At 40.2% G+C, this 21603-nt stretch overlaps 2 protein-coding genes across 6 annotated transcripts in view; one reads left to right on the top strand and one right to left on the bottom strand.

Annotated features, from left to right (window-relative positions):
- The window catches only part of CAMSAP2 (calmodulin regulated spectrin associated protein family member 2), a 95209-nt gene extending 84394 nt beyond the window's left edge, over positions 1-10815 (bottom strand). For all 4 annotated transcript variants that reach the window (XM_068952138.1, XM_068952139.1, XM_068952140.1 and 1 more), the window contains exon 1: positions 10432-10815. In XM_068952138.1, the coding sequence (XP_068808239.1) occupies positions 10432-10570 (139 nt within the window). In that variant the 5' untranslated portion in view covers positions 10571-10815. The remainder of the gene's footprint in view (positions 1-10431) is intronic.
- Positions 10816-11442: 627 nt separating this feature from the next.
- DDX59 (DEAD-box helicase 59) overlaps positions 11443-21603 on the top strand; it is a 33532-nt gene continuing 23371 nt past the window's right edge. Inside the window, exon 1 of one of the 2 annotated variants that reach the window (XM_068952176.1) lies at positions 11443-11584. The gene's annotated coding sequence lies outside the window, so the exon portion shown is untranslated. The remainder of the gene's footprint in view (positions 11585-21603) is intronic. The other variant, XM_068952171.1, reaches the window with a different exon arrangement.

Here is a 21603-nt window from a genome sequence, read left to right as displayed (position 1 = left end):
CACACACACAAAATCAAGACAAAGGCAAATAGAAATATTTCTACAGAATATTTCTGCATTTGAAAAACATAGCAAGAGACAAAACGAAGATGTATGCTGTTTCTTCATTAACGTTACAGAAAAATCTGGAATAGAAAGAGAATAGAGAAATAGAACATAGAAACAAAGCATTAGCAAGAGAAAGTGACCACTTCCATATTAGTTATGAAAAACTACAAAAACATTGTGAGAGCATACAAATAAAGAATCAATGCTGTAACAAGATCAAAAGTTCACAAAATTTCTGCTAAGTTTCCTTCTCATAGGCAGAAACACATACCTTCCCCATACATCAAATTGTTATCAGAATTGATCTTCATAGCAGGTAAACTAAATTCAGAAGATTCAAACTGTGTTCTAGTTTTTCTTATAACAAAGAAAGTTTTAAAAAAAATGCTAGGTGTACAGGAAACTGTTGCTTTTATACTGGTCTTCCAAAGGCATGACCCCTCTACAAAGCAACGTGTCCCTTCTGAAATCCTGTGGAGGTGGAACTTGAAGGCTACAACCAATCTCAGCAGACTACCAGAACCACTGACAAGGTCCAAAGCTTTCATTAAACAATTCTGGCAAGTTTGGAAATTGTTAAACTGCCCTGTTATGCAGAGAAGAATCTTTTGCTAATGCACGATACGGACATTTTACCAGTTCCTTTCCTTCAGCCTGCAAGACAAAAGAGCCCTTCTAGATTAAGCTCTGAAGTAAATGAACAATTTTAAAATAAATACAAATGTACATGGTTATACACACAGCCATAAAGTACTATTTGACCTTGAAACTTGTGCCAAAGTACACCATAGTAGTTATGAAAGAGTGATATAGAGGAGACATACAGTTAGGGGACTTGAGCGTTGGAGATACGGTGGAGACTAACGGAATTGTGTTTATTCAGGCCAGGGAGGCTATGGGAGGATCTAACTGCAATCTTCCACCCAACCCAACAGGATTATCGAAAATAAGGACTCAGACTCTTCTCAGACAGCGCAGCGAAAGGATGAGAAGCAGCAGGCTCAAGTTGCTGCAGGGAAATTTCAACTCAACATAAGGAAAAAGTTCTTCATAATGAGAGCAGTTGTGACCTGGAAGAAGCGGCCCGGGGAGGCTGTGAAACTGCCATCCTTTGGAGACTTTGAAAACTTGACTGGACAAAGCCCTGAAAAAACAGATCCAACTTTGAAGCTAGCCCTGCATTGAGTAGGAGGTTAGAGGACACTATTTCCACAGATCTTTCACCCTAGTTGTTTCCAGGTTTGCTGATAGGACTGTATGTTTCAGTTTTAGTAAACCCATACCAAGAAAGACTTCCTGCAAAATTAGGGAGCTTGACATTCTGAATTTTACAAATATTGAACCATGAGGCAAATAAATAAGGCTAGTAACAAATTCAGCATAGAGAGAGGAAAATACAAAAGGGAAATAATACCACTTTAGTCCAGAACAGTAATTAAAATTAAAGAATCTAGTTAACTTTAAAACAATATATCTTCAGGTAATCTCTTCCATACAAAAGACTCAGGTCACAATCTTGCAGAAACTTTTTGGGGAAGGAAAAAAACAAAATCAAAAAAAATCTCATCCTAAGCTTTAAAGCAAATAAGGGGGAAAAAAAAGATAATATAAACTCATCTTTTCACTTAAACAGATCATTTTAATGGGAAGGAATCGCCTAACAGTAATTCATGGCTACACTGAATTTACCTTTAAAAGCCATTTTATAAGCAAAACCCTCTACTCACGTAGATGTGAATTACTCCTTGGAGCACAGCATAAGCACCTCCTTGGAAAAAATTATTTGTATCTGTGTGGAAAGTCTAAGCTCTTTTTAAAAAGAACACAAACTATTTTTTTGTAAAGTTTCCAGACTTCCATACAGATGAATACAATCCTTTGAGTTTTGTAACTACTGAGTTTTTCAAAAATTGTAAGAGCCTATAATTTCAGATTTATGAACTTAAGGGAGTGTAAAAACTCAGAAGTTTTGGTCAACAAGGTCTCCCTTTATTCCTAAGAATAATATAAACAGGTTAAAATATTTTTCCATATACTTTCTAATTAAAACATATATCATTCTTAGGAGCCACAAGGTCATGTAAAGCCTCAGCCTAGAGAATTTCCATCTTTACAGGGTACTGACTTCAACTAACAAAGGAGATTAAGAAAATATTTGTAGAAGAGGCTTAATACAGAATTGTTTTGTGAGAATTGTAATACCTTTAATCACTTTCTAGTACAACCCAAAAATGAATTTATGACAAATCTTAATGGACTCAATTACTTGACAATTTTCTGCAGGACCACAAAGATTTATTACTTTTGCTCTAATGTAGCCGTGTGAATTATGCCCATTCAGCCTCCCACTTGCCAACAATTCTGGTACCCCATTCGCCTTCTGGGCGCAAGGGAGCTGAACTTCCAAGAAAGTCTGAGGACCAAGAACAGGCCAGAAAAGCATGATTTAGATTGTTTTGCTTTTGATGGATTTTCATAGTTGCCTCGTTAAAAGAGGAAGACATTTCAGTTGGACTTTGTTTTGGAGAGGCCTTCAGGGCCTGGCCATAAGCACTACAGTTCTAAGATTCACAGCTGATTAGTAATTCATGGGCAAACAGACACTATTTAAAAAAAAAAAAAAGTCATCCAACATGAATTTTATTCAGGAGGTGGAGAACAGAATGAGGCAGTTGACATTCAAAGAGTATTTTACCTCTTCGTTTGTTGAATCAGTCTGCCACTTATTTATGTTCTTCTTGGCTAACAGAAGGTAGGTGTACTTCTGTCAAGGAAGAAGTATCTAAAAGGTCACCTTTAGAAATTTCTAGCAGACTGAATTTCAGTAGCACAGTTCTTAACTTTGTCCACCTAATTGATCTCAAGAACTTCAGAGGTTCCTGGATCTACTGTCGCAGAAGTACTTCAAACAAGGAAACCCTACCCTCCTGCCTCTAAACCCCACAAACATTGACAACTGGTGATACTTGGACAGCAATTCTGTACTTTCAGCAGGCAGTTCACATAAGATTAAAAGGAAGATTTTGGTGACAAGTAATGAAAGAATCTAGACATAGAAGCTTTGCTGTCCTCAAATGTATAACAACTAAATAGCTTCCGTTACCCACTGGCTGAAAGTGAGAAACTTAGCAAACTCATTCTACCTTCTTGACTGAACTGGAAAAATGACTCATTAAGATGTAAAAGGGGTGGAGCATCATGTAAGCTATTCCTGGTCTTACTTTCTCCTGCTCTACTAATCAGAGTTATTCTCTTCCAAAAATCTTGTTTGAAGAAACAACATAGAACAAGTCCAATTTGCCTACATACGACTCCTTTGGCCTAATGAAAGGAAAAACTTATTTTCCTTGCAATGATTACTGCTTGAGAAAGTAATTCAGTAAAAAAACTGATCTTTGTACATTCCAAACCAAAACCCCACAAAGTATTAAACAGTTGGCCAAATTTGTTTTCTAGAACACAGCAAACAGTATTACTTTGAAGAGTGCTAGTTACATTAAAACTGGATTTTAGGTGGAGGTATTTGATGTAGGGATTTTTGGATGCTTTATACAGGTACGAGTTTCTAGAGGGAGTCTTTGTCACAAAAAACAAACAAAACATGCCCAGGCTCCACCTTTACAGTCCATGCAGAATTTGCTTATTTTTATGAGCACTGAGAACCACAAAAGAAATGCTCTGAGTCACACTAATTGCCTATCCAGTCCGATATTCTGTGTTCAGTAGCACAGTAAGAAACGCTACTCTCACACCAAAAAAAAAATTTATCTGCTAACAACATTTCTTATTAACATAGGAGAGTTTAATGACTACTTTACCAACACCTGCCTATTTATTCAGGCTCTGATAAGCAAAAGAATAACTGGGAATAATCCCTGACAATAACAGGATCAAGTCATATTAGCATAAATGCCTTTAGAAGTCATTTTCAGGACGGGTAGGATATATGAAATACCGAGATAGCGATGTAGTAATAATCCCATCTTACTCAGCTAGCCTCGCGATGCCTATTACAACGAAGACATGTTTTAAATAGCCTTTCAAACAAAGGGAAAAGATTATTTCAGAAAAATAAAAAAGGAAAACCTTTATTTCTTGGACTATTATATGACTTTATTAAATCAAAAGGAAAACTTTTTGCCAGACATAACTAGACAGACACAAGTTGACACATCTACATTTGAGTCTGGTTCACAGCTTCTCTTAGTTTAAGAGTGGCTCTAAGGTGAGGGGAAGAAAACACACAGGAAATGGCTACAAGAGAAGAAGGTAGCTTTCTCACTTCCTCCTGATCCAGAACTAATATATTGTCCAAAGCAAAAAGAAGAAGAGCTGGGATGTGGGGAGAGGGAGAGCACACCTATTTGATTCTTCTTGCAAAGTCTTGAAGGATTTTCACCCCCAACCCCATTTTCCAGGGAGTGATCAGCAATAACATTCATTCAGTGCCATAGGTTTACCAAAGCAAATGGTTAAAAGCGAGTAACTTCATTAGTGGAATTCTATACAGTCTTGCTCATTAAAATCCACCAGATACCTGAGGAATTGAAATCAGGTATCATCTCACCTTTCCAGTATGCGAAATTCCTGATTAACAGTGTTGCAAGACCTCTTCAAGTCAGGATGAGAGTCTCCTTTAAACATGGAGTTACTAAGTAAACCAAACAGATTAGCCTAAAGCATTGAAAGAACAAAATTAAAAGATAGCTGCAGTAATAACTGCAGCGATGGATGAAGAATATAAAAAGAAGCTAGGATTTGGGAGAGGAAATATATTTGATCTCATCACCTCATAGAGGTGAACATTCAGCTACAGTCTCTTCATCAGGGCTGTCACATTCTGCAGACAGGCACTTCAGCTGTACAAACAGACAGACTCAACGACATGAATTCCCTGAAAGCGTAACAGACTACAAACTACCTTACCTGCGGTCTATCGCGCAGGCACAATCCTGACAAGCGTTCACTTACTAACGTCTCCTTCCCAGACTTTCGTACATAACAGTCTACGACCAGAGATGGTTCTGTCAAAGCCGGTAGGCCCAGAAGCTCATTGAATTTTAGTTATTTATTTATTAAGAAAGAGTGAGCTACAGTCAAACCATGTTTTGAATATGTGTTATACAGAAAGGAGTGATACTAGAAACTTCTAAGTATATCATCTCGGTTTATGATTAGTCCAGTGAACTGATTTTAGTAAGACTGATACTTTGTGATACTTGGTCAGTAGATGTTTGAGAGAATGGATGAAAAGGATTCTCCATTTAAAAAAAAAAAAAAAAAAAAATATACACACACACACACACACACACACACACACACACACACACATTTTCCTCATAAGTGTCCCCAAACTCTTGCTTTTCTATTTCAAATGCACGCATGTGCTGGGTTTTGCTAGCTGCCAAACCAAACAAGAACATAGAAAGTAGGTAATTATATCTGCTAGGAAGTATTATGATATGTTCTGGCCTGCAACTTCCAATATCAACAGATGAGAGTAATACTCAGTTACAATTTGCTTCTGTCCGATATAAGTGGTTCATTTCCTCCCTCCCTCGTCCCACTGTTGATAGCTGCAAACAGCAGTAAGTAGGCACTTGTAAATTCTGAAAATACGAATTATCAGGAGAAAGCTATTTTTAAGTTTCTTGGCTAATGTTTGGTCACAGGTGATACAATTTGTAAACTATCGCTTCAATCACCTATCAATAAGTTTGACGCAAAAGGTACCTGGACTGTTTTGTTACGATTGCAGAAGCTACTCAAAACAAGGTTTAACTCAGCTATTTCTGACTGTGAAGACAAATGTCAGCTATGCCTAGCATAGTTTGCTATACCTATAGCACAGTTCGAAAGATAGACGTTATAAGAAAAAAAAATTTCGTAGTATAATATCAAAGATATCTATGAAAAAGAGAAAAAAAAAGGTCTTCAAAAGTTAAAGTTACAAACCACTTAGCTTGTTTACCCATTTTTTTTTAAATTTCTCTTTAAGAACTGATGTGAGATTATTGCAAAAACTCAGGAATAAAAGCTGCATGGGTGTGTCAAAAAGAATTCATGCTAAACCAATGGAATTACTTTCTATGACAGGATAAGAAGTGGTATGGGTAGTAGAATAGCAACTGATTTATCTTGACTTTAAAAGGGTTCCCACGATATTCTCAAAATCATAGATGTCACAGAGATGATGTTAACTACCAACTGAATGCAAAGCTAGCTGAAAAAAGTCATACTCCAAGAGTAGTCACTGATGACTCCCTATCAAATGGGAAGAATGTGTAGTCCAAGGTTCAAGAAGTAGTCAGTATTTTCATTCATAATTGGCTGCGGTACTAAAGATAGGATTCCAAGCTACAAAGGGATTGAAAACATTTTGGAGGACAAGATTATAATTCAAGATGATTTTGATAAGTGGAAGAAGTGGTTTGAAAAATAGGATGCACTTATGTAAGCATAGCTGCAAAGCAGGAACCAACAACTGCACAATTACAAGACGGGAACAACTGAGTAGGCAGTAGTTCTGCAGAGAAAGACATAGAGCTACAGTGAATCACAAATTGAATGAGTCAACAATCCCAGGCTGATGCAAAAATGACAAACATCATATTCTAATGAATAAATTAGGGTATTATGGGTTGGAAAGGTGAAGTATTTTGCAAATTTTCGCAGTACTGGTAAGGCTTTAGTGGGACCATGACATCTAGGTTTGAGTACAGAATCCAGACAACACAGAGCACATACAAAATATACAGAAGAGTAAAACAAGAATCCAAAAAAGCTTTACTTACAAAAATGAAGCTGAAAAAAGCTATTTGGCCTAAAAAGCAGAAGAACAGTGAGGAGACACAATAACAGTCTTTATTGTATGGAAGGTGCTATAAAGAAGTAAGGAGCGCGCTGTCCTCCCCACCTCCACAGGAACTAGAACAAGGAAGTAATAGGTTTAGCATGGCAAGAAAGATCAAGATTATTGTGTTCTTCTGGCATCTAGAGATAAATAAGGATTCAAATTGACTAGCAGACATATGGTGGAATCACCATAATTAAAGATTTTCAAAAACAGGCTAAACAAACATCTGTCTGGAATGATGTATATTTAGCTGACCCTGTCTTTAGAAGGGTGGATGGATAAGATAAATTTGCCAGCCACATTTTCTATGGCTATAGCAGAGAGAGAAGACAAGAACGTCACATTCCAAAATAATAAAACCCACTTTTGTTTTAGAAATACAGAGTAACACAACATCAAGACTTATTTTAAGATATTCCTGTTAATTAGGCCCCATTATATTTTTAAGTCAAAGTATTGATAGAGTTCAACCACTTCTATGGAAAGTAGATTTTCTCAACCGAAATGAGTAATACCATGGAATTCAACAGGGCTTCTTACAGTATTAGAAATTCAGAAAGTATAAGAGCTAGCACTGAAAGGGAGCATTCACAGACTTAAGTTCTAAGGTTAAACATCACTTCCCCAGTTTCACATTTTACTTTTTGTTAAATTCTCCTCCTTTCAACTACTGTAAAGTATGTCACTTAAATCATTTAGTTATTATAAAACCTTTAACCTAATCTGTCCTAACACTGATTTTTTTTTTTTTGCAGCAAAACAGATTCTCAAGCACAAAACTCTATACTTCCCTCAAGCTTGAAATACGAGGATAGTGTTAAATTAATATTTCTTACAGAAAAAAAAAAACTTTGCAAAGGTTCATGCAGGTCCATGACTGATCTGCTACATTTTGTTTCTTCTTGTTAGACACCAAGTTCTGCTGATGCAACAAACTACATTACATCTTTTGTTTTAAAGACAAGGTTACTTCCTTTTGGAAGACTGAAAAAGCTGACAGTGGACCCTTAGGATGAGCAGCCAGGGCAGGGCTAACCCCCACAAACTCCAGACGTTCTTATTACATTTCAAGCCATTTCTATAACATCGATTTTTCATACATGATAGTCATGTTGAAGACATCTTGTATACTCCTGTTCTTGTAAGTCAATTTACTTAAACTTGCCTACATTGTGAGCCAGACTCTACTCTCACCGCTTCCTCAAAGGCAACAACAATCTATAACTGGTCTCACAGTTTTTGGAGGCAAATATCAATCAAAACACCAAAAGTCACTACTAAATATTAATTAACAGTACCTATATTACAAGTCTTAAGAAGATGAGAATCCTCTCTTGAATAACACCTAACCATGCTGCATCCACAATTTTGATTATATTCCAACATGTTTTTAAGAATGTGAAACATGCCCACTGGATCCCAAAGATGTGCCTATTTGATATGCAAAGATATAGATTTCGCCAATGGGCATATGACTGCAATTATGACTCTATTATTATTATTAATAAGCTGCATTAACTTCTTTCAGAGAAGCTGGAGAAAAACCCTTCACTTCCCCTAAGTAAGGGATTCCAGCACTTCAGGAATAAATACAAATTAAATGTGGCATCCATAAACACCCTAACAATCCTTCGTAATTCCTTTGTATGAATGCCTATGGCAGTAGGTAGAAGACATGACTGCACCAAAAGAGGCTGTGATCCACTCTGAAGAAAGCAAATAAATAAATAATCCACCAAACTTCCTTTCTTCTTGGAAAAGGTGAAGGTCAATTCTTCTGTTCTTCTCCAAGTATAAAGGAAGCATCTGTATTCCAGACATGCAAGTTCTACATACTATTTTTCCCTACTTCGGCCACAAACTCTTTGAAGCTACTAGTGATATTAACCTGGTGGGGAAACTGTCAGATGAGAAACATACTACGATCGTGTATATTTACCTCTCTTCCTACTAGGTACATTATCATAGTATTTAGAGGGCAGAAGGTGCTACTGTCTTCTCTAATCATTTTTCACTTACTTTTGCATCTCAGAACAACCACTGGAACGAAAGGAAAGAGTAAAGGAATCTGTTTTGGATCAGACTTTTTACAGAAAGCAAACTGAAAAGTATCCTCCAAGTTGCTTTAAAAATCCCCTACAAGCTCAACCAGGATAAACTTAAGACATATTAACCAAAGGCAGAGACTTTATCAAACTAGTAAGACTTTGTCTATTAGATAAAGCTTTTTTAGGTTAGAATTTTGGGTTATATAATTGCATGAGCACTGTAAACTAGAAATTCCCACAAGCATAGCCTGTAGAACTGAGTTATCTAAAAAGACAATGACTTCTTAAAATTTTGACTCAAGTAATTCCAAGAATTTTCACTACCACTACTATTGCACTTCTCAGGTCTGCATAGCTGATATGAAAGTATTACATACGTCCCTAGTTTTCACAAAGGAAAGTAATATTTATTAGTAAAGTTTTATATGGAAGCAATATCTTGATTTTTTTTTAAAAGACTGTGTATGCATTCTATTTCAGTAGCCACTGACCTTGCTGAAATTTCACTAGGTTCAACCACTTTGAAAGTAGTTTTTCGGAAGCCCCGTGTCAAATATCATCAGTTCCCAGGGGCTTCATAAAGGTACACCTTTAACCCTGTCCGAACACACAACAATGCTCCGGCTCTAAATGCAACAGTCGCAGAATTCCAAAAGGAGGAACCTCTTCCTGTTATTCTACAAAGAGCAGGGGTAAAAATATTGACTGTTAATATAGAACCCACCTTAAAAAAAAAAAAAAAAGAAACTTAATTATTATTATACTACAGCTATGAACAAACAGCTTGGTAAATTTTCAAAATGCCTCCCTCAAAAGACCTCGGTAAGTCTGGTATTCCTCAAGGCCCAACAGCATTTCAAGCATAGACTAATAGGTCTGGTATTCCTCAAGGCCCAGGCTTTCAAAGACACAGAAGTAATGCCTTTCAGAGGCATTACAATCAATTCCCTTTACACTTACAGACAACGACAGGCTCCTGTGTTGGGCAGGCCAATAACTGGCATTAAATACTCTTTTTCCCTGAAAACCTTTTTATTGCTTCAGCATTTAAACAGCTACAGGCGACTGTCACACATGTCAAAACTCACAGTGCGCATCTATTTCCACTGCTACCCCCAATCGAGTTTTTAAAACAAACAAACAAAAGAACATGGATGACCTGGTGGCTTTTTTTGCCTTTTATGAATGGGTCTGGGGAAGCAAACAAACAAAAAAAAAAAGCCCACACAGTCTGCAGAGCTCAATGCCTTAAATAAAACTGCATTAGGTCTAAAATGCAAAGATTACTCATTGACGGAAAAAGTGGGGGCTACTGAAGGAGAAAAAAAAAAAAGAGTACAGGTAATTAAAAAATGCAATTGGAGAGAAAGCTCCGGGTGAGGGGCCAGGCGACACCGCCGCGCCGCGCCGGGCCCTCGGGCGCGGGGCAGCCCCGCAGGAGCCCGCATCAAAGGCAGGGCAGCAGAAGACGCCACCTACCTGTCCCGAAGGCCTTGGCCACCAGCCAGGCGAGATTACAGGCGATTTTCGCTCGGGAGAAGTCATAGTGGTCGAAGGGTTTGATGGCAGGCACGATGAACGTCTTCCTCATCTCCCTGCTGTCCGCGGCATCCCCCATCTTCTCGCAGGACCCTCCGCAAGTCGCAACTTACATGATTCTCCTCCCTCCTCCCCCGGCCGGGAGGAAACGCACATAAAGACGCCGGTCCCGAGCCGGCGGCAGCTGACGGCAGCGCCGAGCCCAGCTGTCCGCCAAGGCTAACGCCGCCTCCCGCCTTCCCTGCGCAGGAATGCGGCCGAGCCCGAGCGTCCTCTTCGCCTTCCTCCTCCTCCTCCTCGCTCGCTCTTTGTCTCCCTTCAGCCGCCCGCCGCTGCCCCTCCCGCGGACAGCCGCTCGCCCGGGGCTCGGCGCCCCCAGCCGCCGCCGGCTCCCGGCCGCGGGGCGGCAGCCGCCGACGAGGCCCCCGCAGCGGGCCGGCACCGGCACCGGCCCTGCCCGGCCGGCCGCGGCGGAGGCGCCGGGATGTCAAAGCCGCCCGCGACCGGCCCCGAAACGCCGCGCAGTCCGCGCCTCAGCAGCGGGCCGGGAGCGGCGTCCGCTACCCCCGCCGCGGCCCGGCGCTCGGTGGCGCGGTGCGGTGCGGTGCGGTGCGGCGCCCCCCGATGCCCCCTCAGCAGCCGCCGCTGCGGCTTTCCACCCGCCGCTGCCGCACTGGATGGGCGACGCGCGCCTGCGCATGCGCCTCCCCCCCCCCCCCGCCCCGTCTCTCCGCCGGCGGCGGGGCGGGCGCGCGGGGGCGTCACGTGCCCCCCTTCCCCCACAACGGGGCATTCTTGACGCGCGGCCAGGCCCGCGCGGGCGGCGGTGGCCGTTGCCCCTCAGGGCGGCTGGGGGCGGCGAGCCGCCGGTGGCACCGGCCTCGGGGGAGGAGGGGGGAGCGGGGCGTTTCCCGCCGTGAGGGGCGGCTGGCGGTGCCCGGCTGTAGGGGAAAGGGCGGCGGCGGCCCCGGGCCCGGGCCCGCCCGGCGCTTCTGCGCAGAGGGGCCGCGACGGACGGACGGACGGACGGACGGACAAACGGACGGGCCTTCCTGCGCGCAGCTGCTGGCTTTCCGCGGCCTCGCCCGGGAAGGTCGGGATTTGCCCCCAAAGTGAAATTCCAGCGAGTTTGGTGCTAGCAGGGGTTGGGGTGCCGGCGGCCGAGGCCGTGGCGGGGGGGGGATTGCATCATTTAAGTCATCGCTCCTATTTTAAATTCCTTCCATGTAGAACTTGTCAAATACTTGGGGTAGAAAAATGACAGATTCTTAAAGTGGTTCAGGGGCTGTTCGTGTAATAACTGTAATGACAGGCTGCGGTAACAATTCGTCCTAGAGACGATCTCCTAACTAGCTCGCAAATACCAGGACCGTTTCTGAAAACGGCACGAAATCACTTTTAACAGTGGCCTGTGTGGAAAGAAGTATTAGTCACAGTGGTAGCTAGTAACGTAACTTGGATGATTAATGAGTTGCATTCAGGCAAAATTGGCGAAGTTAACTTGGAAGTGAGGGTCTGGGTGTGGCTTGGCGTTGCAGCCAAGCTGTCCTGATGGCTGGCAGCCGCGGAGAGGAAGGTCCTGCTGCTCCTTTGCATTGTCACCGTGCGCTTGGGTGGCTGGCAGTGCCAAGGGGTGCTACGTTTGCTCTGTTAGAGTGGTGTCGGTGTAATGGAAAAGTGCACCGTCCCTCCCTGCCGACATGGGTACTCCGGCCCCTGTGTGCTGAGCCAGCTCAGGAAGTTCATCTGGCCAAAAATTAATAGTTTCTTTTTGCAGTCAGATTTCTGTCTGGCTAAGCTTTCTTGGTCACCATAGGACTGGTCAGTGAGTGTCTTCACAAACTGCTGCAGTGGGGATTGACAGGGCTGTAATTTTTTTTTCCTTCCCCACAGCTGAATCTGAAAAAGAATACGTGGACACAGTCTTAGCAAAAGACAGTAAGGTTCAAAAGAGTATTTTATCTAAGCTATCATCTCTTTGTACTTAAAGTTGACTTTAAATTGGTCTGGATAAAAATTTTGCATTGTTATTTGGCTATGTGTGCTTCTAGCACTTTATACGCACTTCATAATACAACTATTTTTCAATAGGAGGTCATAACGTACTTTGCAATTTTACTGACATGAATCTATAGTTACTAGTAATGAGTAATGAAATAGGTTGCAGAGGCCAACCCACACATGTTTAAAGAGATTATTGCTGACTATCTCTCCATAAGTGTTCTGGGATGGGATTCCCGAACTGTCATGCATACCACTTGTAAGTGGTACAAGATACTAGATACAAGGCAGGAGCTGCTGTTGGCAGTATCCAGCAGAAGCGGGGGGGAATTTAGGAAACCCTGCTTTAGCACACTTACTATGACTGGAATTCCCAGGCTCTCTCCAGCTGAAATAGCAATAATACAAAATCAACGTACAGGGTGTGACTCAAGAGAATAGTCTGTGTTCAGGAAGAGTATATGCTTAGTTTTCAACAATTAAACTTGTACTTACGTGTTTTTTAATTTGTATCTTTATACACTTGGAAATAAGTTACATTAGACTCTTAAAATCATTTTAACTAATGCTTCTTTACATTGCTGCTAGAAAACTAGTTTAATTCTTCCTGTGTATATAACAGCAAGTACTTGGAATTCATGAGCTTTAACAAATCTCAAATGATCAGTGCTAGAAAAAGTGTATGTCCCAGATTCCCACTCATTTGTTTCTTGTATGGCCAAAAGGATACCGAAAAATTAGGTTGACTTACAGGGAATGCTTATGAAAACCATAACCATCATTTAGGTATGAGAGCTAAGGGATCCGTTCAGAGAGGTCGCAACATTACGAAGTAGCCCCTATAAGGTAACGTGAAACTGCCAGGAATAGCTTTTCTTACCCCAAAAAAATGGCATATTCAAAACAGGGAATGACCCGGTACAAATTACTTTTAATGTGCTCCTGGATTTATCATTGCAAGAAATGTATTCCTATTCACATGGAAAGCATTACATATACCTAGGTACTCTACTATATACTAGCAATGCAGTGACATTTACCTGAAGCAAATAAAAATGTGGCTTGATCTTTCAAAATTCATCTTCAGTCCGTCCTTACTTAGGAAAATGGACTGAGTATTATTTTAGAGGATATATCTTAAAAATTTGGTAATAACGTTCATATATATACCTACCCATAAATGTATCCTTTACAATCTAATTCAAAATGCAGAATTTTTAGGGGTGCAGTCAGACTTTGTGCTGAGGTGACCTGTTCATAGTCACAGAACAAAATCTGAAAAGCTGGGCTGCAGTTACTGCAGTAAAAATGTTTTTAACATGCTCAGTACTCTTAGAAGTTTTTCTTATGCTAATATGTACAAGTCAAAAAGAAGATGACATCACAAGTAGCTGGAGTTCTCATGCCAGTTCTTCTGCTCTTGCAAACATGCTAAAATGTGATCTTGCCTGTTGTGTTGTCGAAGACATCAGCAGTCAACACAGAAGATTACTAAAATTTGCTCTAATTGTCTAGAGTAGACAAACAGAAAAACTGAGTGAGGAGTCATTCCCTTCTGCTCTCCTCCTGTTTATTCATCTTGAAATGTTTTAAATAGTGGTAGTCTATCCTGTACACAATCTATTATAAAGTATTATACACTTCAAAGTTCATTACAGGCAGAATGGCAGAGTATTAAGGATTAAAGCAAGCAGCTCCCAGATTTTTTTTCGTCTCTCTGCCTTCCTCGTCCCCCTCTCCCTGCTCGAAATTAGAAACCCATTTGACCAGTTCCATCCTGTATTTACATCATAGGTCTGATGCTTCAGTCATGTGTTTATAGTCATGTACACAGTGGGTGTATCAGGTCTGCGGTCAGTGTCAGGCAAAAGGAACAAGTATGACCATGAAGCTATGAATAATAGCGTTGATGACAGTAGTCGCTAATAGTCTGAATCTTGGGAGATCAGTGGAACAAGCTTTGACTAACTATTTTATACCTCTGTTTTCTCACTTTTTTCAAGGTTCACATGGCTTCTGAAAGGTTATGTATGGAATAGATGCCCTTAGACTGCATTCAGGCTAGCACTAGGTTACAGGTAGCGTTCAGGCTGCCGTAATATTCCCTGTATAATCTTTTCCTTCAAGATAAAGGTGAACTAAAATGTTTTAAATTAGCAATACCGTTACTATTTTTACTGTGGTGCTGAATATAGCCAGGTTGAGTGCTAGCGAACAGGCAGCTAAGCAGGCTGCCTAGAAGGGGCAGCAAAACCGTTCCCATTTCAGCTGAGATTAAGCTAGTGTAGTGGAGCAAATTCATGTACTCTCGCAGTTTACAGTGACTGTTCTGGCATGCATATTGGAAGAAGGCTAGGAGGAATACTATGGGGATGATATTGTCCTGAATTACCACAATTAAATTGCTCATTTAAGATGACAGGAAGTCTTTGCCTTAACTCTTTTGGAGGTTGCTGCGCTCAGGACAGAAATGGTAGCGGCTGGTCTGTGTGTGCCCTGTGGCCTGGAACCTCTGGCAAAGATGCACAGTTTGAAGTAGTGCTGTGAGACAGTCGGCATACAGACCAGTCACATCCCACTGCAGTCCTTGAGGAAATGCGCTGTTGACTTTAGCAGGCTTTGGATGGGATGTACGAGGCTGAGCAGATAATCTATAAATCATTCTGGAATAGTTATTTTTACATACAACCTGAGAGGGACTTAAAAACTGAATTGCTGTTATCCCAGCCTCTTAATCTTACTGTTGCTATATTTTATTAAATACGTCTTTAAAAGTAATGGCTAAAACCATAAGAGTTAAGAAACTTTTTTTTTAAATAGCTATTATTAAATGTGAATGATTATCTAAATTATTAATCTTCTTTGGCTTCATTACCTAAATGTATGTATGCAGTTTCTGCAAGCTAGGATTTTTCTCAGAGCAGGGTTTTGGAGGAGATTGTGTTTCAGGATGATACAAGAATACAAGGACGTTCTTCTCTTACGTAATTTTTGTATTCCAAATTCTTCAATTAATTTGTAACCAGAAAGTGCTGAGGCCCTTAAAATGGAAGAAAAAAGTTTAGCAACTTTACAGGCTCTATTAAAGTCATGAATTCAAAGGGAAAACAAAGCTTTATATGACGTTTTACTTAGATGGATTGTCCATGATTTTTGAGACAGTTGAAAAGGAAAAGTGGTAGAGTACATAGCTGCTTTAGGTCATTTACTGCTGAAATCTGTAAGACCAAAAAGCTGTCCCTTGAGAATGAAATGTGGTGCTGAACAGTTCTAACAGTCACTTCTGCTCATACTTCAATGTTAATATTTTCATTTCCTAAACTTGGCTTTGGCCTATTGTAACTCCGTGAAGGGGGGGGGGGGGGCAAATCTGCCTCTTGTTCCTGGCAGCTCCACTGGGACACCAACCAGGCAATGAATTTGCTTTTCCTGTGGTCTGAGAGAGGCAGAAACTTTAAGCTTACTTGCCGCTCATGGCTGCTCGGCTGGTTTCCATAGCCTTTTTCTCTGATTGCTTTAGTGTCGTCTTCTCCTAGAGTCTATTTTTTTCATTTGATTTTCACATTATTTGTAATAGCTTCTCTTTCGTGGCTGCTTTCAGGTTCTACCCATCTCCTGGGTGCTGGGTACTCATGCTCAAGTGTTCTCTGGTGTCTTTTCTTTCCAGTTGCTGTGCAATACCCTAATTTCAGGGTTTTCTCCTTCCTGACATTCCATTGCTGTGTGGTTTTCTCTGCAGAGGGGAATACTACTCTATTTCCCCTACTACAACTAATATTTTTTATTTTAAATTTTAAAATATATGGAATAGGTTCTACCTTATATTAAGTAAGAGAATCTCTGTTCTATACCTGTTCCTTTTGAGGAAATCCTAAGCATAATCTTAGGAGTATAACCTTTAAAGACTAAAGCTGCACTGTAAAATAAATTTATGGTGGGAAATCTACTTTCAAAAAGCACACTGTACAAAAATAAAATGCCAAAATACCAATGTGATAGCTGTTAAATAGTGTTTTATTTGTACTCCATTTCAGAGGAAAATGGCTATGACTTAAGTTTTCAAATTGTGCATTCAGGTAAAAAGTTTAAATCATCATTAGCAAGACTTTTTAATTAAGTCTGAATGAGAGAGATTACTAAATTGTGCACTTTTTCCTACTGAACTGTACTCCATTGAAGTGCCTGGCTGATTTTTTTTCGTTCTGCTTGTATAAGTGAAGAAAGAGCTGAACGTTCATAAGTGTTTATTTGTTGCTAGCATGCACATGATTTATTAGTGCAGCATGAATAGACTTCTGTTTCCTATCTTTTGGCCCTGCTTTCAGTTTCCATTGAAGTCCATGTGTGTCTGAATGAGACCAATAGTAAACAGGAAAGAAGGCTGTGTTAGAACAGCAACACTGTGGGGTCATTTAATTGTGACAGAATTATTTTTTGGAAGGGATGGGAGTGAAATGGATTAGGAGGGGAAAACAACGGAATAGCATAGGAGACTGCCTGCTGAAGGGTTTATTTTTCTTGTATCTTCTTCAAAACATCATCATCCAATTTTTCACTGAATTCTTTAAGTGATTTCTGTTTCCCTTAACCTACTGAGAAATTGGATGCTACTGCAGAATTTGTGATGATTACTTTAGGGAGCAGGTGTAAATAGCTGGTACACCATTTGGAAAGTGATTATGGAAGGTGTCCATCACAAAGAAACCATTGTTTTTGTAAACTTTCCTTTGTACGTAGTGATCCTTGATGTTGTTGGAGACTTTGATTATGCATATATGGTGTGGGCCTCATGAGCTGAGTGCTTAGAATTCTTCTTTAGCATAATTTAATCTGTTGATAATTTCTGAGTAGCTTTGAAAGATACATACCTTAGAGTGTATTTGAAAACATTCTCAACACACAAAAATGTAAAGGATGTCTATGCCTCATGTAGAACAGCTTGATTTAAATATTTCCCTATTTCAATGTACAGAAACATGGAAAGAGCAACAATTATTTTAAGCATTGCTTTAAACCAATTTCGTGTGTGTGTGTGTGTATATATATATATATATATATATATATATATATATATATCAATAAAAACTTGGCTCCAGCAAAGATTATAGCCATATATTTTAAGTTAATCCTGTATATAGTCCCCATTTGAAATCACTGGAGGTACAGACATAATTAAGTGTGCATGAAACTGGCTTTCTGAATTAAGGATGTCGTGTAAAATATTTGTTTTTGAAGAAATAACCTGGATGATTTCTTTCTTCTAGAAAGCCTCAAAAGAAAAATTGCCTACAAAAGATTTATACAACTCTCTTGTGTTAGACTGTCCTCTGCTTGTTCATTCTTTACTGCTATGCTTCATCTTCGTGTACTCGCTTAATCTACCAATCAGTAGTTCTGGATGCTAATTTATATCCAGACCCATTATAAATGGAAATACTTCATCTCTTTTGACATGAGCGGTTTGATAATTTTTAAGGTCCTGCGCTTTGTTTCCAACAGGAAGAAAAACTGATGCTGAATAGGGTACTTCTGTACTAGCTATTTATTTACCAAGAAGGTACACAAAGTCTGGTTTTCCTGAACTCAGGAGAAAAGAGTTCCTCTGCTGCTACTTCCCAGTATCTTTCAGACAGCTATTTAAATTGGCAGTTTTTAGGGAGTTTGTGTACTCTTTTTTTTTTTTACTTTCTATAGCAGTTTCTTGCTGCTTTCTTTACAATCTTCTGTGTAGTGTTTCTGCCCTTTTCTCTGTCATTTCCCTTGTACCCATCAAGAGAGTGCACCCCCTGCATCTTTAGTCAAACCTTAGGGAGAGCCTAACAAATCATGTGACTTCAATATTTTATTTGGTCTGTAATTTTTGTGGCAGCATCTATTGTTTAAGTATTCCATAAAATACTTTTTATTTATCCGAATAATTGGAATTTAAAGGAGATTTTTACCTCACCGTTATCGTAACACTAACAAAGGTATATTGGAAATTGGTAGAATCATAAAATTTTACTAAAGATATATTCCAATGATGAATACAAACATTAGTAATTGTGTTAGTCAATTACTGCAGTCACTAATGCGAGAGATCTCCTGCTGAAGCTAATGTTGATTTTAATAAGAGTTTGCTCAATTAAGAATTGCAGAATTTAACTCCCTGTCCATTCTATTAAGGTCAGTAATGACGTTTCTCTGTGTGACACTTTTTTCCAAAAAAAGTATTATGAGCATTATGAGTATTATGAGCAAATAAGTATACTGGCTATCACTTATTGCCATTCTACATGTAGTTAGTTTTACTTATTACAGTTATAAAATAGAACTCATTTGCTAAGGATAAATTAAACTGACTATATTCTTAATTTCAGTCTCATAAATTATCCCTGATAAACGGCTCCACCTCAGCACCTACTCACTCACTAGCTCTTTCTCATCTGCCCTGAAACAACGAGTGGTTTCTCTGCCTCCATATGGTATGCTTAACCATATGGTGTACGCAGCTGCGTTAAAGCATTAAGGCATTATCTCTACTGTCTCACCTGGGCAAGGGACCAGTCATGATTCCGCTTGTTCACGCAAAGACTGGAAGTGTCTCTTGTAATCATGGGCATCAGAATCGGAGTCCTGTCTTTATACTAGCCCGTGTAGTTGGCTATAGATGAAAGAAGGAGGCAAGCAGGCTGAAACCGGTTATTTAAGGAATGTTCTAGCCCTTGTTGTGATGGTCGCTGCTCTGGAGACAGTCTGGCCGAGTCGGGCAAAACGCATCTGGGAGTCCCACTTCTTCACAGTTCTTCATAATCCCCCATGATACAGGCTTTGTCTTAACAGCTGCAGTGCAGTCCTTACAGATGATAATTTACTAAAAGAGGAAAGAAACAACCTAGGACAAAGTGCACCTGCAGGCACCGCATTGGATCAAGGGAATCATCATATGAAGCAACAAAAGTAACCCCTGGAGATTTTGTGCAAGAATGGGCAGCCTCTGGGATAGATATATATCTGTTTCCCCTTGCTCTGGCAAGTCTTCTCCGTGTCAATCTCTTTTCTCCTTTTCCATTTGTTTTTAACGGAAAGGAAGCAATTGCCTGATTGGAGAAAATGATAGAACAGATTTCATTGCAGCGGATCCTTTTGTTGATATAGGTCCAGCTTGTTCGGCTGAGTAAGTAGTTTGCTATGTGTAGGGCAACTGGTGGAATTGGGTACTTGAGAGTATCTCTCCCACCTGGTTACAGTCTCTGACAGAGCTGGGAAAAGCTGTAAGTCACGTCAGCAGAAGAGAGAGAGTGTCTTGGGAAGCAAAAAACTGGTTCAATTAGAGAGTGAATCCAAGGTGGAGGGCACACTGCCATGTTCTCTTCTCTTTTACCAACAAGGTCTTTATGGTATTGTGCTAGTATAATTGGGAATACTTTTTGACATCTTTGAGTCAAGAGATGAACTGAGGGTGGGATACTTAAGCATGAACAGATGAGAAATGAGGATTAGAAATGCTATTTATGTTGTAGCAAGCTGTTGAAGTCCTAATCAGAGGCCAAGATTTTACAATGGAAATGCAGAACAAAGCGATGATCCATACAAGTTCAGAGTCAGATAATGTTTTAGCGGTTGTAGTACAAGGCAAGCAGTTACAAAGGCTCTAATTTCGTTACTTAAGAGCCCAGTCCCATGAAAATATCTTTGCTGCTGCTAGAGCACAGGTTTCCTGTGTATCAGCAGAAGATTAAGCACCATCTGCATGGAGATGCTCTGTGTCTGTGCTTCTGCTGGTTCTTTAATCATTGAAGACATTCTGTCGCCCTTCGTAGGGCCAAAACCCTCTTAACAGCTGACTACCCTTGTGGCTCCTTGCAGAGCAGGCAGCGTCAGTAATACAGAAGTCTTGTCTTTTTGCTCTGAGTTCCACTGATCTGGTCGGAGCTCTTTGTTCTTCCTTTTCTGTCATCTGGCTAGCAGTTTTCCTTACTCAGGCTGTGTGGTGCAGTAGTGTTTTATTTTCAAGTATTTAAATCAGTGATGTCAAGGAGGGCTGCTCCCATGCAGCTTCAGTTCGCTCCGGAGCTGAAAAGAATCTGAGAATCTGAAACGCTGAGAGCCATGACTGAGAATCTGAGACCCACGACTTATTCCTCTTCAGTTCATGCCAACTCCTGGAGGATGGTGGGGAATTAAGTCTCTGGCCTTTTTGCTTAGGTACCTAGCATGTTTGGCGGAATGCAAATAATCTCAGAATAGCTGTTATTTCATTTGTGATGAACTGTAAGGTAGGTAGAGATATTCTGGGGAATAACGTGTTCTAGGCAAAGTTCCCAAGGAGAAACACAGGTTAGTCAAGAAAATGACCAGAAACGTTTCTTAGCTGCTCTGTCTCGTGGTTTTCTGTAGCCCTGTTCCTTCCAGTATTTCCTGTGAAATGGTCTCTCTGGATATATTCATATCTTTTGATCGTCTCTCTTAGTTTTGAATTGTTGGGATGTTTCTTCCTCTCAGGTGTAAGCCTCGCTGCTACCACCACCACCTTTTCACAGCTCTTTTCGTTACTCAGGAAGCTATCATAGCCTTCTTGCTCCTTGACCCCTGGCCATTGCTTGAATGAGCGCTTCCTTAGCCTGGGCTCCAGTCTGTTGCTCCTCAACGCTTATTTGTGCCTCAACGCTTATTTCTGTGTGTCTTGCTAGCTGCTACAGGCAACCAGATTGCTTAGGAAAGGAACTTTACAAAATGACCATATTCTAACAGGTCATGTCACAAAAAAAGAAAAGGGAACATTGAAATTAGACGTTTGCACGGCTCAAAGCCTTGAATAGTTTTGTTCAAAGAAGCAGTTTAATATGGAAATTCTGGGCTTATGTTTTGTAAAATGGTGTTAAACTTTAAAAAAACAACAACAACAAACAAACCTTGTACCTAAGTCAGCTGAGTTGTACTGTGAATTAGCCACCTATTTAATTCACTGAATTGTTTAGCAGATAGGATCCCATGAGTAGTGTTTAAAGCTTTCCTTACAAAAAAAAAAAAAAAAACAAAACAGTGGAATCTCAGTCATACAGCACAGAAGTCTCCTTTCACACTGTAATACTTCAGATTTATTTAATACCCAAAGGATTAGAAAACATA

This window comes from Struthio camelus, chromosome 8 (genome assembly GCF_040807025.1).
Source record: "Struthio camelus isolate bStrCam1 chromosome 8, bStrCam1.hap1, whole genome shotgun sequence".
NCBI classification, from domain to species: domain Eukaryota; kingdom Metazoa; phylum Chordata; class Aves; order Struthioniformes; family Struthionidae; genus Struthio; species Struthio camelus.
Note: the sequence above shows the minus strand (reverse complement) of the source record. Positions and strands in the feature narration are given on the sequence as shown.